The sequence below is a fragment of the Zootermopsis nevadensis genome, unplaced genomic scaffold, assembly GCF_977971745.1.
Source record: "Zootermopsis nevadensis isolate Lab colony 2312 unplaced genomic scaffold, Znev_1.0 Znev_ptg000004l, whole genome shotgun sequence".
Classification (NCBI taxonomy): domain Eukaryota; kingdom Metazoa; phylum Arthropoda; class Insecta; order Blattodea; family Termopsidae; genus Zootermopsis; species Zootermopsis nevadensis.
The window spans coordinates 1,956,183-1,975,925 of record NW_028259136.1 but is presented as its reverse complement, the minus strand read 5'-3'; the positions used below and the strand labels follow the sequence as shown (position 1 = coordinate 1,975,925).

The 19,743-nt window shown below is 35.7% G+C and overlaps 1 protein-coding gene across 4 annotated transcripts in view; it reads right to left on the bottom strand.

The window, feature by feature from the left end:
- cora (erythrocyte membrane protein band 4.1 like coracle) overlaps positions 1–19,743 on the bottom strand; it is a 49,596-nt gene that overhangs the window by 5,961 nt on the left and 23,892 nt on the right. For 2 of the 4 annotated variants that reach the window (XM_087342851.1, XM_087342855.1), the window contains 14 exons: positions 18,686–18,833; positions 18,047–18,122; positions 16,887–16,931; positions 15,613–15,786; positions 14,806–14,958; positions 14,331–14,516; positions 14,015–14,187; positions 12,980–13,131; positions 10,941–11,087; positions 8,724–9,176; positions 4,956–6,584; positions 3,983–4,090; positions 3,049–3,162; positions 1,078–1,215 (listed from right to left, as the gene is read on the bottom strand). In XM_087342851.1, coding sequence (XP_087198977.1) covers positions 1,078–1,215; positions 3,049–3,162; positions 3,983–4,090; positions 4,956–6,584; positions 8,724–9,176; positions 10,941–11,087; positions 12,980–13,131; positions 14,015–14,187; positions 14,331–14,516; positions 14,806–14,958; positions 15,613–15,786; positions 16,887–16,931; positions 18,047–18,122; positions 18,686–18,833 — 3,696 coding nt within the window. The remainder of the gene's footprint in view (positions 1–1,077; positions 1,216–3,048; positions 3,163–3,982; positions 4,091–4,955; positions 6,585–8,723; positions 9,177–10,940; positions 11,088–12,979; positions 13,132–14,014; positions 14,188–14,330; positions 14,517–14,805; positions 14,959–15,612; positions 15,787–16,886; positions 16,932–18,046; positions 18,123–18,685; positions 18,834–19,743) is intronic. The other 2 variants (XM_087342852.1, XM_087342854.1) reach the window with 2 other exon arrangements.

Genomic DNA, 19,743 nt, shown 5'->3' with positions numbered 1-19,743 from the left:
CTGGGCATGAATATAGCCCTTCTATGAATGGGAAATGCATCTGGAGGGAGCTTTAATGTGAACTAAGTTTTACACAGCAAAGAATATAAGAAGCTTATATACTTTCCCACTTTAAATCATCACTTGTACTGTCAAAAATGTCATGGAAGAACTGTGTTGCAGTGGATTTGTACTGTAAGCAGGCCACATATCTTTTTAGATAATTTATTAGCACTTTCTGTATTTTGGTAAATGTTTCAAAATTGAATGACATAAACAATTTTCTTTGTATTATTCTGAGTTGTAGCAGGTTAAATCCCAACTATATTTACAATTAAACTAAGGATTTATGGCAAAGAACATACAAGATTAATTATGGCCTCTCCTTGCTGAGTCTTTCACAGCAGTGAAAGTCCCATGAGGTCTTTCTGCACCTACAGTTCCTGTTAAAATATGCAATTCCCTTTCAAAGGAAAACTACAGTCTGCAGAATTAAAATATTTAAACTATGAAGGTGTATTTAATCTAATTTAAGAATGTGCCAAACTTTGCATTTCAAATCTTGATTGCAATTATAACAGCAAAGTTATTTGTGTGTAAACAGTATTGTGTCACAGCAACAAAACTCTGCAGTCTCTAACAGTCTTTAAGTACCTTACTTGGTTGGAACTAACTGCAACTTGACATGGTTAGAAATAAATAAAACAATGCTTCTTACTTATTGTTGATGGAACAATTAATAGAATGGATATCTAAAGTACCTGGGCAGCTGAATATAACTGCACAGTATCTTACAAACAACATTATCATTATAACATTTTGTATCTGGCTCCAGTAGTAGTTTGAATGAAACCAGATATTCCATGAAATTGTCTCATGCATGCCCCTTACTATATATCTTGCAGAATCATGCACCTGCCTCAAGGAAGAAGATGCCAACACTATATTAACATTTACATCTTATCAACAGGAGGCTACAATGAAGTTTTTATATTGCACTTAATGTTCAGTATACAAATGGAGATCAATAAGGAAGAAACAAGATACAACAATGGTTTACTATACACATCGACTTCAAATATCAGTCTCTAGTTTTACCTGGTAACCCACTGCACCATTTGCATAAAACAGGCCAGCACTACCGCCAGGGGGTAGGGATGGCTCATCAAGGAGGTCAATTGGAGTTCCCGAGTCGTTTGAGCTTGTGCTCGAAGTACTTGAGCGTCTAGAAAACACCTGATAAACAAAGCAGCAGCACCACATGCCAGCACAAGCCAACAGTTAGCTCACTTAGCGGCCAATCAGTGTAGGAATAAAGCCACACAACCATAAAAAATTATAATTGCCCACCCAGATACCATCAGAGGTGAGTAGTGCAAAGTGCTACTTGAGAGACAAGCACTGCAAAATATTTCCACACAGAAATAATATATCTTGCTGTTCAGTTACTGATACACATTATTTATAACATTCTGACGGCACAGGGTGCAGCCTAGTTTACTGGCATAAATTCTGATGTGACCACTGTCATGGTTTGCTTCAGGTAGTTCAACAAATTTAAATGAGTTTCATCTGAACATAATGTGTTCATAATATTCTGGTTTATCATTCAAAAAGTCCAAAAATTAATAGCAAGACCACTATATTATTGGAATTTCAATGTTTAACTGCTAATAATATGAATTTCATATGGATGAAAATTAAGACTTGGCATGGCAATCAGCTTACTGTTTTTGTCAAAAATGTCAAGGTGCTATTGCATGAAAATGAGCTATGGAGTGGCCAGTACTGCTCGTCACATATACTCCATGTTTATGAAAGTAAAAACCTTTCCCTGCTTCGCACCAGGTTTATTATTATTCATGGAACCAGCATCTCAAAATAATGTTTCTAGATGATACTGTACCCCTTCTACAAATACATTAGTGTCACCTAAATATATTTTATGGCTTCACAGTGGACTAACTACTGAAAAATGTTTCCATAACAAATCACAGCTCCATGAAGATAAAATGGCATGAACACTGTAACCAAGACACATAGTGGTTCCTGCACCACCACCTGCAAGCCAAAGAAAACAGCCAGTAAGCTAGACCACAACCTGTCCAAGCTTTACATACCTTACAGACTGTGTACAATTAAAAGAAATTTAAATGTACAATTACTGATTATATTATAGTAAATTATAAACACTTTGCTGTTGTATTTCAAGCAGCACTGTGTAAAGGGCTGGAGATAACAATTATCAAGCATCATATAGGAACATTACCATAGAAGAGAAAGCTCAGCCTTAGCAAAATGGGTGTTTAAGAATAATAAAGAATTAAAAATAACTTATAATCAATGTAAAATAAATATTCAGAATTACATATAATTAAAAATTTATTGTGATGCAACTTCTTAATTTATTATTTCCAAACAGAGCAAATGAAATGTACTACTTGTACTTCTATTGTAGGAACAGGTCAAGCTCAACTCATGGAAACATATTCAACAACTGCAAAAATTCAAACTTCAAATTACATGTGGAATATTACAACATCAATCACCATGTAAATGCAGCAATATCTCATGCAGTGTTACAGTGTGAGAAAAAGGGTGTATTAAGTTGTTTTTGGATATCAGAAATGAATTTTATGTTCCACAAGAGTAGATACCTTGGCATTTCATATGGAGATAAATGATAAACATATCTATAATTTTTTTAGTAACATATTTATGGCTGTAAGCAATAAAATAATTCAGACTAAACCAGGATTCAACTGTACAATCATCTGTGCATGAGTCCAGCGTGCTATCCTCCAAGCTAAATTGTTGTTCATTATGATTATAAACTTACAATACCTAAAATTGACATTAACAACACACAATTTATAGGGCGAGGAAGACATCTGTGTAACAGGAAAGTAGACTGTGAGTTATGCTTGAACTTTTTTTATTTCTTGCTTCCATTCTATGCAAAGTTCATTTCTGATGTCCAAAGCAGAAGTACCTTGACTGTGATGAGGATTCTCCAACTAGAAATTTGTTTGTTGTTTCATTACCTACCGACTAAAATGTGTACTTTACCTGAGAGTCATTGGCAAGCACAGTAGAGGTGGCACGAACTTCTTGAGTTACCACTCGCTGCTCCTGCCGAGTGGCACTAGTTGTCATCGTTGTTGCCACAGTCTTCTCTTCAACCTATGTCCCATACCACACAACATCTATTACAATTCATAACATTACATAGTTAGTTGTCAGTGATTTGAAACAGCAAGTGTCACAGCTTCACAATTACCATTACTGGTAAAGCAGTGGTACAGTACATAGCAAATTCATATGTTATGAGATATATATGATACATGTTAAAATAAATTGTATACATTCTGGTCCATAAGTTTCTGTGGCTGGAATTCAATGTGTAACCTCAGCTTTTAGGGCTAGACCACATTAAATGATGATAGCTGTCAAATGTTTTGGAAAACACTGCAGTTGCCATGTTCAGGGCGACTGTACAGGATGGACACTTTTGGAAGCCTTATATAGGGCAGGTGAGGATGATTTGATGAAGCTCCTATGATCTACTGATCAGCACCATCAATGCTCCTCCACTCCACCAATCAGCACCATCTGTGATCCTCTGCTCCTCCACTCCACCAATCAGCACCATCAATGCTCCTCTGCTCCACCAATAAGCATCATGAAATACTCACTACCTGCTGCCTGCTCTACATAAGGCTTCCAAAAATGCCCTGCCCCTATATATTTGGATGACGATGGCAACCGAAAAGTTGAGCTATCGATAACATATGACACAGCCTGACCCCATAAGCTAAGTTACTAAAACTGTACACAGAAGATACTAATAACTTTGAATTTCATGACAAATTTCAAATGCTGAAATAAGAGAAATGTCCTATGTTACATCACATTCTTCATTAATAAAGAAGTTTTGTTATTTAGAATGTATTTAAGGAAAATTGAACTTTACTGCTAGAACAACTATTATAATACAAAGTACCTGGCTAGTCTTTGCATTCTTCTCTTTGTCTTCATGTGTTGTAGCTGTCCTGGTTGTTACCGCAGTGGCTGTTACATATGGAGAACGACCATCATCCATACCTTCTGCCTAAGATGGTAAGAAAACATCACATTTCCGAATTTACAAACTACCTTTAAATGTAACACTGCTTATATCTAATTATGACAGAGTTATGATGCCTGCTTTGTGATATAATTCTCAGCTCTGTGCTAGAAATGGACAAACAAGAAGACTGGCACAATAATTAGACTCCGAATTCAAACCTAAACTTACAAAAAAAAATTCACGTTAAAATATAAACATTTCTTTCTCAAAGTAATGGCTATAATTATGTAAAAATTATATCCAACAAATTGCATATGTTGGTCTATATGAATACATAGGCCTATATTTACAAGCCACTATAGTCACTGATGGTGATCAGAATATGGCTTGAAAATTTATAAAAAAATTTATTTCTGCTGGCTTTTAAATAAATAAATCAATGTTCAAAATAAACAGCTACAAGATGATGTACAAAATTATTAAACAGTTATCAGCTAACACAAGTGCAAAATAATATGATCAATTCACAATTATGCTGTTAACATGCCAATGTAATGCATTTGCTTTACAACACTGATATCAGTACTGATTGACTACCTGGTAGTGGAAAGTCACAAGGTCTGAATCCATGTTAAAATATGCTACGAAATATTTACACAACAATGAAGAAAATATGAATAAAGCACATGCAAAAGTCAGCACACTTCAAGTTCTACAAGCTAGCTAACCTAAACTTTTAATTTTCAACAATAATTTTATTAGTACTGATTTAACAAAGCATGTGCAAATTAAATTATGCAAGGCACAATGCTAAAAATGTTGATCCCTTCCTTATACAACTTCTTATGACATATAATGTATTAATATATATATATAGTATGTATATAAAAAGTTTACCATACGTCACCTTATTGACATGTGTGGAAACTGTAATGGCTCCAGTACCTCCAGGCGTGAGATCTTCCACTTTCTCTTCAATGTTTTGTGTTAAGCCTTCTTTATCTTTCACTACCATCTGTTTTGTTGTTGTTTTAACAATTTTAGGAGCTGTTAAAGAAGCAGGTGAACTCAAATCCTTAGATGAATCCTTTCCTTTTCCAGACTTCTTTGATGTTTTGGGGAACTTTAGCTTAGCTACACCTTGAAGATCACGGACATTTTCTCCTTTTCCTTCTGCATAATCTGAAAGATCATCACTGCTAGACCCTTCTTCTCCGTAACTTTCTGCAGAGCTGTCACCTCCAGCACCACTTCCGTGTTTCTTCGGCTTCTTGAACTGTGCTCCAGACACAACTGCGACTCCACCCATGGCTGCTGCATTAGCTGGTCTTTCCCCATCTTTATCACCATGACCACCAAAGGACTCACCAGCCTGTCCAGGAGTGAAGTAACCACCACGCTGATTTCTCAGGTTTTCCTCCTCTGCACCATTAGCTGGATATCGCCCTGATTCATGAGCAATGAATGCTGCACTAGAAGGTAATGTTCTTGAACCTTCATACTGATCATTTCCAGTCCCATATGGGAAACCTGACAATGGAGTATCATCTTTGCCACCTGCTCCATATGGGAATTTACCACCACCTAAACCTTCATCGTAACTAGCAACATTGTGACCTGGATACTGTCCTAACTGACCAGACTTATAACTGTCCTGATTATAACCTGCTTGTGCATTCTTTTGCTGCTGATGTGGCATGAAACCACCACCTGAACGCATATCCAGGGCTCTCCTTGCACCAGGGGAGATGTTGCCTTCAGTATCATAAAATGGACCTGAGTCTTGACCAGCATTTGGAGCATTTGGACCTGCCTTGGCTTGTTCCTTTCTGGCAGCAGATTCAACATAGTCTAAACCAGGAGTTCTGATACCAACTGGAGTCACACCATCTTTGTTAATAGCAGCGTTCTTTTCACTTACAAGCTTTCGTTTTTCAGCAGTTTCCACCACTTTTCTATCCTCACCTGGGGCATAATTAAAAGCCAAGCCAGTAGCCCGTTTGTTGGATGTGGGAGATCGTTGTAGTTCTGAGATTTCCTCTCCTGTGCCAGCAAGAAGTTGATCCTGTCTATCACGTTCTTCATATGTAAATCCATGACCTTGAGGTACAAATTTTTTTCCCGCTGGAGTTTTATCATCAGCATCATAGTCATACTCTCGGGTGTAACCTGGAAGTTGTGGGGAACCCTGAGGTGGCCCTCCTCCAAGTGGAGACATTTGAGCTCCTGTGGGACTCCTTTCCTTGTCATTTTCCTTCTCGGGAGAGGTCTGAGTTGATGATATATCATTTTCACTTTCTTCACCATCCTTTCCTTTCTTTTTACTTTTCTTATCTTTCTTATCTTTACCAGAAGCTTTACTATCCTTAGATGTGTCTTTATCCTTTGACTTGTCCTTATCTTTATCCTTTGATTTGTCCTTATCTTTATCCTTTGATTTGTCCTTATCTTTATCCTTAGATTTGTCCTTATCTTTATCCTTCGACTTGTCCTTATCTTTATCCTTTGGACTCTTGCTAAACAGGAAACCAGGGCTCTGAATTTCAGAAAAAAATAAACATGCAGAAATAAAACATAACATGCTTAAAAAGTTAATACTCTCTACTACACACAACATAACAAAATTGTGTATTGAGTGTCACTATTGGAAGCAAATATGTACTTCATGCAACAGTATACTTCACAACAAAGTTAAATGCTTCCGTACCTTCAGTTTTATCATGTCATATACAGAGATGCATGAGGCATTACTATAAACAAAATAAATGACTACAAATATTTGAACTATTAAAAATAATGCTACTCTGGCCACATTTCACAATCAGAACTGGGTGCGCCAAGGACAAAATATTAACAATAATATAATTACATGCAATTTTTTTGTATTCTGCTTCAATGTTCTGCCACTTTGTCTCAGCTTATGAAGACAAAATATCTTAATTATGAAAAATTAACTCATACTGTGTGCATTTTCAAGTACTAATGCTGACTGAATTTGGAGTAACCAGAGCCTCTGAGGTTCTGCAGTACCAAATGATTATAGTACGACTGTAAGTGATGAAAGTTTGTAAACTATGTAAGATACTATCACAGCAATCTCCTGAAAGAAATGAAAAACCCTGTTTTACCACAATCAAGACAGCCAGTCCCTGACCAGGATTTAAACTGGGTACTTTCTATAAGCAAGTCATGTGTGTTAATGTTGTGCTAACCAGTTCAAAAAATAATATAAAACTCTTATTTGGCATAGATGGTTAGCATATGTGTATTATGTGCTGGAATGCAAGAGCAGTGAGCAACATATACACCAGAATCAGGATAGGTGGAGTTTTAATGTAATACGTAGACATGATCAATGCAACAGCATATTTTCTATCAACAATTATAATCTGATACTGGGGGGGGGGGGGGGGACACCTGACAGACAATGTCATTGATTTATGTCATATGACATAAGACAAACAGATGCATTCAGAACATGGTGAAAGAGCAGTCATGCATTAAAGGCATATGACATCTATACACATATACTCTACTGTATACCAAGTCTATACATATATTCCAAGAGAATTCACATATAGTTTTGTTTCCAGTACAGTAACATCAATGTAATCACAATAAAAATGCAGCCTGTTATACTATGTTCATGTGCTTTATTTTAATCCTTCAGAATAAAGAAAATAGATGAGCTTGTAGTAGCCAGTAACAAATCAAATAATTTTGCAGGCCTGCATACAAGTGGTCTTAAACCAGACAAGGTCTGTAGACTACTAGTTGGATCATGCTACCTTAATATGAAAATCTAAACAGGCATACATGTGCATGATTTTTTAAACATGTTGCAACCTTTTACACCTTGTGATCTACATGGTTGTGGCATTACATTCCCCATCAGGCCTACACGGAGATAATGATATAATCCAAGTTTCTTGTGAACATATTTATGATGTGCTCAATAACTATTCCAATAACATTTTTTTTATTTTTCTGGGAAAGGTGGATAAAATACAAATCTTCAGTCTTTTCTGTTTTAATTTCCACCTTCTAGTTTAGAACACATAATTTATTGTATATATTTTCCAGTACCATATGGCTATATTGTATAATTAAAAAATAATGACTTCAACCTTTCAAGGCAATTGAAAACAAAACACGTTTGTTCTTCTCCATTTTCTACCATCTTTGGTACACGAGATGTGAATTGTACAAGTTGATAAAACTGCTAAATAAACTAAACTAAAACATGTTTATTTTTAGATTAAGAATTTCTGAGAAATAACATGTCTGTTATACATATATTGGTTTTCAGATGTAATTTCCAACAGCAAGTTCCCCGAAAACTGGGGTTGGAGAACAGACACCTGCAAATTATATATTCATTTATGATAGGAAGCCTCACAGCAGGTACAAGCTGCAATGAAATAACAGACCTTTTCATGTTCCCAACATGGTGAATGAGAGTTCTGTTACCAAACATAAAACACATCTTAAAGATTAATGCACTTTATATTTACACAGAAGTATATAAGAAACTTTTACATGTGGTCCTCTTGGAATATGCAAGTATAGTAACATAATTTATAAAATAAATTAAAGTAACATGAGATGAAGCATGTGTATCTAAAAATCATGTGTATGTGTAAAAAGTACTAAAATTAATTGAAGTACTTCCTACCTTGACTTTGGACTTCTCCTTCTTTTCCTTCTCCTTCTCCTTATCTATATCTGTATCTATATCTCTAGCTTTATCCTTTTCCTTATTATCTTTGTCCTTTTCTTTCTCTTTATCCTTTTCCTTTTCCTTATTCTTATCTTTTTTCTCATTTTCCTTATCTTTTTCCTTCTTATCTTTATCTTTATCCTTCTTTTCTTTCTTCTCTTTTTTGTCTTTGTCCTTCTTATCCTTCTTGTCCTTCTTCCCCAGTGGTGACTTCTCCTCTGCTGAAGTATTGATTACAGAGTCATCATTAATCAAGTCAGCTTCATTTTCATTATTCAACTCGTTTCGATTTTCCTTCTCCTCCTGAAGATCCTTTTCAGCATCTTTATCCTTTTCTTTGTCTTTCTTTTTGGATTTTCCAAAATTTAATGCTCCAGGTGGTAGTACTGCTACTCCACCCACAGGTTTCTGTTGGAAAGCCAAAAAAGTTACAGAAATGACCAATGCAGGCTCATGGGATAAACTGCCTTACTGCAGTACTGACATAGCTACCGCTCTGCATCATAGCAACTACTGGTTATACCTTATTAACAGATCCCCCCAGGCAAACATCTTGGCTGAAGTTACGTAACAAAACTAAACATGTGAATGTTGCTGACATCTAGACCAACAGATCCCACTGCAGTCCTGCTTCATATTAAAATACTCTGAAAACCTCTACACACCCAGTTACCTTTATATTTTTTCCACATTAATACAGTGGCATGCAACTGTGTCACATATCTGAGTGTTCATTTAGAAACATTCCTTAAACATCTGCATGTGAATCCTGTCAACTCCACAGCAACATCAAATGAACATTCCTCATATCTGAGTACCTACTTGACCATCTGTGGCAGAATGCTACATTTTCCATACTTTTTCAGCTATTACAAAGTGTAGAGAAGTTCAATTACAATTCTACAAAGACAAATCTCAAACTACCAAGAACATGTAAGATTTGAGGTTTTCACAGTGGTGAGTATGAAGATTTCTGTCTTCTGGGTTGTTGCGCTGTGTAGACTGGTCGATGTTAACCAACGTTTCAGAGGTCATACTGTCTCCGTCATCAGGGCGATGATGGAGGCAGTATGACCTCTGAAACGTTGGTTAACATCGACCAGTCTACACAGCACAAGAACCCAGAAGACAGAAATCTACCAAGAACATCATAATAAACCCTTATTCTGGTATTTTCCAGTCAACCTCATACAATTAATCTATATCCTGGAAGAGAAATAGTACACAATTCATCACATTTCTACCTAACCTGTAAAAAATGTTGGTAAGCTAAAATGAAACAGAAATGAATAACAAATTACATGTCACAAAACACAAAATAAACTATATAAACACTGCTAAGGAGAAGTATAGCGACAAGCTGCCAACAAAATGGTGTTTCTCTCCAAAAGTGAAATAAAAATAATATATTATAAATATAGGAAACAAGTTACAGAAGACACAGTAATGCAATAAAAATGTAATGTGCCCTGCTAGCCCATATGTTGAACACTGTAAACAAAACTACATTAAGCTTTTAACTTATTTGTATGCAAAACAAAAACCTCAACAGACATCATACACAGGCGAGTACTGAGTAATTGTTAATGTGGAAGAGACTCACCACAGGAAGGACCCATCAGAACATACATAAACAAATAGAACAGATCTTGTTTAGTCTTGTATGTGCACTTCAGAAAACCATTATTCTAACAACTCCCCTGATTCGTAAATACCTTATTCCAGAAGCAGTCATTCCCATTCTAACTAATAAAGTTACAATTCAAGATGAGATGAGATGATGGATATGATGCAATCAGTTTATAATGAAATAAAATTTATAATAATTTACAATAAAACTTTATAAGAACTACAGGAGGAATGCTAATTCACATTTTTTTTTAGAAAATTCCGAACATAATATGAACTCTGATTTGTAACTTCTTCATTCTCACCAGGTAACAAATTTCTTCACATTTATATTAATGAATCGTACTGGAAGCTTCCAAACTGCAATATAGACGAAATCGAAGATGCCTAATGTGTAGAACTCATTTACAGGTACCTGCAGTGCTGGACACATGGACTAGTCTACACATTTCAAGGAAAACTGAAGACAACACAAACAGAAACCACCAAGCTGATGCTGCAGTATGATGCAATATCCACACATGGGCCACATGTATGGACTACCTTTGGTTTTGGTTCGCCTCCCGGGCCTTCCGATTCACTGCCATCTGCCTGCTGCTGAGCCTCTTCCTGTCCCTGTGCCTCATATTCCCCTTCCATAGAGCTCGATGAACTGGCTGATGTTGTGCCCGTACTTGATTTGCGCACCAACTGAGGCCAGCACACACCATTGTGACCAAGTTAACATGAGACAACACACGTGTAGGAAACAGACTGTTTGAAGTGTAACATAATCTTTACATTTTCCAATGCAAAATTTAAAACAAAATTACCTTTTCTAACACTGTATACACTGTTGCATATCCCCACTGAACTGCACTTACAAACAACACAAAAGTTTGGTTATGTTGGTACTTCTAACTTGCTGATACTTAGTCACAATGATTTTAAATACGTTAAAAGTTCTGAAACTCTAATGGTAACTATGTGATACCTTTGGCTATCCAATGTCATAAGCAATGGCAAGACAACTGGAAGCATAAAGCAATTTTTTCAATGACAAATCTAGACATAACAAGAACACTATTAATTTTGGTGAAACACAATACTTGAAAATAAAACTTAAAATAATGATTCTCTATTTTTAATAACATATTTGATATTGCACTCATAGTAACTGGTATAACTTTCAGATAAAAATGTTCTTAGAGGAATAACCTAACAAAACCTTTTTTTCACTTACAATGTAACAATTAAGAAAGAAAAACACCCAAAAGAACACTACCATCAAAAATGCCCATAAACATGCCACAGTCACACAGCTACTGGGGAGATTGGCTGGTTATACAGCAGCTGCTCACAATTAGCTGGAAACAGACTAAATAATTTTCTGTTCCAAGAAAGTGATTTCCCTCTCCCCAACCTTCTCCACTGGATATCACACCTTGCTCCTCTCCTTCCCAACCATGTCACTAAACTCCCACTGCCAGACCTGCACGATGCCTCGCCTTTCGCTTATAGACATTAACCCTGAAGAAGGCAACTGCAATGTTTACCAAGATGTCAGCACACTCCCAAAGTATGATGCAAATAAACCAAAAAAAACCTAAGTTACAGTATTTTAAAGTAGTTATGACCTACAGAGAAAAACCAGTCATTATTAATATTAAGAACAATATTCCAGCTCTAACTCACAAAAGCTCAGTGCAACACGTACGTTCCATGCCCAACACTGCATCGACAATATGATCAAATTAATACCAAATTTCAAAACAAAAAGTAACATCTCCAAAGTTAGGTTTAAACATATAATTTTATATATTACACTACAACTTTTAAATTAACATCCAAATTTAACTGAATAGCATGAAAACATGCTTTCAGATAAACCTCTCATCTGTTTTCTATTTCTGCATATTGTCTCATGTATCTATCGTTGTTAGTTTGTTAGTTAAAACAAGAGTGACAAAAGCCCATGAACAGCAAAATTCTTAGCTTTTCTGAATATAAAATTCTTAGTACATGCAAGCAAATAACAAGAGATGTATGAACATCAAACTGAATTTAAACTTCAAAATCTTCCTTTCATATTTATCCTTTATATCCGTTTTTCTTTGAACACTGCACCAACAAACCAAGAAACAACACCAAGTGTTCATACATCTCCAAAAATATGAAGATCAGCTACAACTAAAGTTAGTCCTAATAACAAACAGGATATAAGAAGTGTGTCAACACACCCTTAGATGCTAGTTATTGAATACCCTTAATATCTTGACACGTGGAAGAGTTTTGCAATAGTTGTGTCATTACCAAAAATTCTGGCGGTAACAAGACATGTACAAAGGATGAAAACTGCAACTGCTTGATTGGATGCATTATGGAGACCTCAAAGTACTGTTTTCAACAACTGAATAAAGTCTTGAGCAAAACAGAATCAAGGACTATGCTTGATAGACTTAGTAAAACAGAATGGTTACTGCATACAGACTGCACTCACTTGTAACCGCAGAAAGCACATAGACAGCCTGTATGTGGAAACAAAACAGCACAAAGGAAATTAATCTCTTCAAATGGCACTGAACATAAATGTATTTCTTTACCTTCTCCTTGAGCTTTTCTTCTTTCTTCTTCAGGTCTTTGACTGGTTTTGGTTTCTCATCAATGTGTTCCATATCTGGAATGTGTTCTGGAGGATGTGACATGGTATGCCTCTTGTTGAAGTCTTCTTCTGTCTGTCTGGGGCCAGCCAAAGCTGCAATTAAATCAACATGTACTACTTACCAAGGTTCATCCAAGACACTTCATGTCCTTCCTAACTGAAAGCAAATAATCTGTAAATTCAAGATTATTTTATATAATTCTTGATATCAAATCTTATTCCAGGACTTGACTCATACTGTTGATATTGTTATTACTGCAGATTTTGCAGCTGTACACAGACAACTGATTTTGTGAAGGCCTTGGTTTCACCATCAATTATGGTTCTTGAAAGAAGATGTTCAGTTACCTAGTTCTCCTTATGGTATTAGATGGCATAAATAACAATATCTAAAGATAATATACTATATCCTCTAAGGATTGAGAAAAAGAAATACCTGATTGAACCAACTATAAATTCTGCACATATGGAACTGACAGCCTGCTTTCATTAAAAATGTCTGTATGTAGTTTATAACAGTTATGGGTATATAAAGGCTGATCTTTTAAAAATTCACATAAAGTTTACACTATAATTTTGCCTGTGTTCTGTATAGGTGTAGATGAAGTGATAGGAGGGTATAGAAAATTGCATATGTGGAGCTTCATAATTTGTACTCTTCATTAAGTATTATTAGGATTATCAAATCATGAAGGATAAGATAAGAGGATATAACAAGCTTGTGGGGTTGTGAAATACACACAAAATTTTGGATGGAAAGCCTGAAAAGAATAGTCCCCCTCATAAGACATAGGAAGATAATATTAAGACAGATCTTATGGAAGCAGGGTTAGAAGGTCTGGACTGGATTCATGTCGCACATGACAGTGACCAGTGGCAGGTACTTGTAGGCATGATAATAAACCTTAAGATCAACTCAGAACTCATTTCCTTTTCTCCTTTCACACAAGATAGGTCTTACAATGCAGTAACTCACCATCCATACTTCGTGAAGTGAGACCTCTCCCACTCAGACTACGTTCAAAGCGAGGTGCAGGTCGCTCGATGAGTGACTTCTTTGTCTCGTAGTGGGTTCGTCCCGAGTATCTAAACTTTGAGCCAAACCGAGGAAAGAGTCCTGTTTTCTGCGTTGGTTCAGGTGTCATTAACCTACAAATTTAACAACGTAAGGAATATAAATTCTTGAACCCAAATGTAATAAACTTCAAGAGAGTATAACTTGTTGAATTCTATATACACACACTTACTACGGTAGTGACTTTTTCACACACAATATTTTGATTTCAACAAACCTGAAGAATGTGTGATGTTCCACGGAAACTTTCCACAGTTTCTTTGCTGCTCTGTGGTTTGCCAGCTTGAAGCCAATTGTAGACTCATATTGCTCGAATTCGCCAGGACGAATTTTGATATAGAAGTTATGTCGCTTATATGAAATCTTTAATATCTTTGGCCATGCAAACCTATTAATACGTAACCTAAGAAGAAACAGACAACTTTAAATATTATGAATTATCATCATCATCATCATCATTTGAGCTTCATCCCCCCCCTCCACCTCCAAATCCATTTAATACACAGAAAAACTATGAACTTTCTGGGCCTCCAAAGCTGTATTTGTGCTTCTTACACTATAATTATTCAAAAAATAAATTGCACTAAGATATATGAAAAATAACTGCTCTGCAAACTCTCTTTTTCCTTTGCATTTTACAGAACACAGTTTTAGTATCGTCAGTATAGATTATCATACTCCATGAAACTAACCTGTCCCTATATACAAGTAAACCAGAGGCACACACACCCAATTTGATATCAACACCTTCAGAGTCTTTTGCTGGATGTAAGTCAACACCATACATTGCCAATTTCTTGGCATTTTCAAGGTAATGAAGTTCTGCTTCTGCTGGTGTTTGACCCCTGAAAATAAAACAAAAATTACCTTCTTCACAAAGCATACCCATGAATAGTTAATCCATGGAGCTGAGTCCCTGTGAAGGAGACAGTTGGTATAAAAATTCCATGTCCTATGGGGAACCTTACACTTCAATATCACAGTTACAGCAGAATGCCACTAGACCACATTAAGCCAACAAAATCAAGTACACACCCTCACACTCAACTTCTTTAAGATTTATCTTAATATTATACATCCATTTGTATCTAGGTCCCCCAAGAGGTCACTTTCCTTCAGGTTTTCATGTACAGTTCTCATTTTCCCACATGCTCTTTAACAAAATACCTTTGTTCATTTTGTCTGTATTGTTTAATCAAAAATGTAAGAGCCCTGAAACACACCACAGCAGGAATGTAAAGTTATACTGATGGAGCAAATAACCAAAGCTCGTTAGTGGAACACAGTAATCTTATCAATAGAATCTTCTCGGGCAATCAGCCGCGTTAACTGGTCATCGTAGTAAACTGACGTTTCAGGAACAAACTCTTTCCCCATTTTCAGGGTTCTGATGTGACTGGATCCTCGCCGCGAAAGTCTCAAATCCTATAACAGTAATCTTATGTTCCTCATTCTCATTCGTTAATTCTTTATTTACAATGACAATCAATTTAACTCACTTGTGAGTCCTGTGAAGGTCCATGACCTTTTCTTCCAGCTCCGATGTTTGATTAGGAGCAAACCGGAAGTCTTTGAGGTAAGTGCGGCCATGCTCTTCCGCATCATAGTCACCAATTTCTGACTGAACAAGGTATGAGCCAAGCAGTGCATGTGTCACGAATGAACAGGGAAGTCTGCAATACAACACAGCTCATAAGCTAAAATTCTTCACTTTCAATGTAAACATATGTATACCTATAAAATTTGAATCTTGCAACATGGTCTGTACTAAATAAATTAAATACCTACAGACTGAAACAAAATGTGTAACAAACTATATGACACCCTACTCAGCAATATGTGTTACATGTAACCTAATGCCAAACATCAGGGTTTGCTCCTCCCACTCCAAAACCTCACTCTACTAATTTTAAATACCTTAACATTTCAAATGAGCAATTAACATACGCACTAATTCCTCAATCTAAAGGTTGCATTTCTTCGGAGTCATTTGTAAAGTGGAAATCATTACACAGTGGGAGTATTAATATTTCGAATGTACTATTCTGAAAATTAATTAATGAACATTTATGAAGAGTATGGCCAGGAAGGAATGGGACTGGCAAAAATATTTGATGAAAACAACCCACCACAAGAGAGAACATATGAGACAAGAAGAAATTAGTTATTTACAACTTCTGCAAAAGCAATATCTGGCCTAACTTTAGAGAGACAGGTTCAGTCCTGTTTATTCTGTCACACAGAAATCATATATTTTCTTTGAAATACGAATGTCACACAAGACGGATCTCTTTCTTATGATGTGCATTTTATGACAGGGAAAAGAAGCTTTATCCAAACCCCTTCCCCTTCTTTAAGATGCAGGTGTACATATATGACATCAAATACTTCTGAACAATAGGCATATGGCGCACACACAGGGCCGACCCAGCAAACAAGTTGCAGCTGAAATAAATATTTCATGTTCAATTTCATAGACATCAACTAAAACATGAGATCACCAATAAAGTACTCTAAACAATCCTGTACACTCAAAACTGAGATGCCAATTTTTGTACCCCACATATTAAACGATCAGTAATGAAACAGACAACTGAACTGAACATGGACAGGAAAGTAGTGAAGAGGAGCTGACATGAAATCTCAAAATTATTTTAATGCAGATGTGTGTGCATTTGAAAACAAATATTTGTATTTAATTTCCTTATCAAAGCCTACTTCTGAGATTTCAATAATCATATGGTATGTTGCATATTTACATAGAAATACTTACTTTCCCATTAAAATATCATTTCTAATCTGCAAACACAGTTGGTACCTGAAACAAGATGACAAATTATGACTGGCAATGCAACTCTTCCACACAATGGAAGGAGAAATATCAATGCAAGAAAGTTATGTTGGTGTCTCCACGACTGCTCTTGCAGCAACTAATCAACAACCATGTTTACCTTACTTTTGTATGCATTTTCATATTGGACAGAGAATATTGATGCATATCAAATCACTTTCATCAAAGGCAATACCACCAAAGTATAAAATATAATCATAATAAAATACTCCAGAAGTATTTGCTTATCATGTCATGAGAAGTTTCCTAAAAGTGGAGAATTTATAGTTTCACAACTATATTAATTTTGAAGATTTCTGTCTTCTGAGTTGTTGCGCTGTGTAGTCTGGTCGATGTTTACCAACGTTTCAGAGGTCATACTACCTCCGTCATCAGGGCGATGAGTATGAAGATTTCTGTCTTTTGGTTTGTTGCGCTGTGTAGTCTGGTCGATGTTTACCAACGTTTCAGAGGTCATACTGCCTCCGTCATCAGGGCGGTGAGTATGAAGATTTCCGTCTTCTGGGTTGTTGCGCTGTGTAGTCTGGTCAATGTTTACCAACGTTTCAGAGGTCATACTGCCTCCGTCATCAGGGCGGTGAGTATGAAGATTTCCGTGTTCTGGGTTGTTGCGCTGTGTGGTCTGGTCGATGTTAACCAACGTTTCAGAGGTCATACTGCCTCCGTCATCAGAGTGATTCATCGCAGTATGACCTCTGAAATGTTGGTAAACATCAACCAGAATACACAGCGTAACAACCCAGAAGACAGAAATCTTCATACTCACCGCTGTGAAAACCTCAAATCTTACATATTTTAATTTTCATTACACATCACCACATACTGAGAACAAGAGCTTTGTAAGTAACACAACTGATAACTGCCAGCTGCATGGCCACAACATCATGTAAGTAACATGCAGAATCTCACTGCTGTTATTTGCTACACCACAAGTACAAATTATAATATATTAATATATTAAGAATAATAATATATTAAGAATAAACACAGCCCTTTATCAATTACCTCCTGAACTAGTACATTTCTGTCGAGAAACTGTTCTGATAATTAAACAAATGTAGTTTATTTCAGTTCTTACAAACCTAGTAATATCTTCTTGAAGCTGAGCAGGATCTGGTGGATAAAACTTAACTTCAAAATTGAACTTCCATGGTTCATCTGTGAAAGATAAATGAACAATAATAAATAAATTAAAAGTAAAAATATGTTTTAAATAGTACAAATTACTCTAAACATCAACTACACTCATAAACTTTAATAAAATATATTTTGAACACAAGTAGAGTTTTTATGTAATTTGATAAGGTATCTTTTTTATTCTTAGGAATGCTGTATCGAGACAGCAGCTGGATTACAGGACACAGTAAGGAGTACAATTGATCAAAATGTAAGAGCAACGCAAGAAATGTTTATGCCAGGGAATAACTATTCAGGAGCAGCCAGTCTTGGGCCACTTCACCATGATTCACATCAAATGGAATTTATTTTACATTACCACCTTTCACTTAAGCTTAGAATATGGTCAGCATTACAAGCAAGCTGTTAAGGTCTTCAGTTACACAAAGACAGGTTCAAAGCTCCGACGATCATATTCTAGGACCACAAACTTTTAGGGCACTATCATTAATATAAATAAAAAGTGTAGAAATGAAAATAAATTATTACTAACAGCAAAACCTTGATATATTAATAAAACTGCAGGACAATGAAAACAGACTTACTTTTGACAAACTTGGCAATACGTTTGTCCATCTCGAGCCAGTTGCGAGGGTCGTGTCGGTCTTCATATGTAAGACCAAAGTAATCCCTTTCCAGTAAATTCAAATGCTCGCAGATTTTATCTAGCAGTTCCTGGCCTTTTGACTTGCGCTAAAAACAAACATAATTAAAATACATTACTAACAATATCAGAATTTAGTAGACTTTTTATAATGGCATGTACTTTCGCCTCTCAAAGTATTCTGCCATCAGTAAACATTTAGTTCTTTGTGATATTTCCAACCTGCATTAACAGGATATACCATGGGATGATCATATCAACCAAGACATGTTTCATTTCATAGAAATTGGTACAAAAGATGTTTTATCTTATTTATAAGACTGCACTGCCATATTCACTGCAGTAAGACTGCATGCCCTTATTCTTTGGTGTAAGTGTGCAAGTACAAGGAATAAAAACCCAAAATTAGACATTTTCACTTATAATGAAGGTAGTTTAAAACACGAGTGGGAAAATTATTCTCTATTGTATATAAATGATTATAATGACAATCTTCTGATCAAGATATAGTGTACGTGTGATGAATTTGTCACGACTGTGCCTATCTGCAATTTATTTATTTAAACTTTATATAACAATATTTTTTCAATAGCTCAGACTATGCAGTGTCAAATGAGAGAATTACAGTGAATAATAAAACTACGCAAAGCTCTGAAATGAAGGTCTAGCACATTATCCCCATTTTGAATGGAATATTGTATCAAACTTAACAAGAATAATATGCCATGAACAAAAAAAATTACAAACAGTATTTACAGAAATGTATGTTATTTTTCTGTAACGATATTTCCATCTATGCATATCCATCACGAAACTTATTACAAAAGTCACATGAAGACGAATTATGAAACTAGTTTCATGTTCAGTAAATTATATCTGCAAATTGGGGGAGGGGGTTCTTCATAACACTTTTTCATTTTATTTCAAAGACAGTCAATTAAGGACAATACTTTAGTAATTAAAAATGTTTTTTTTCTCCTATCACATAGCATTCTAAAA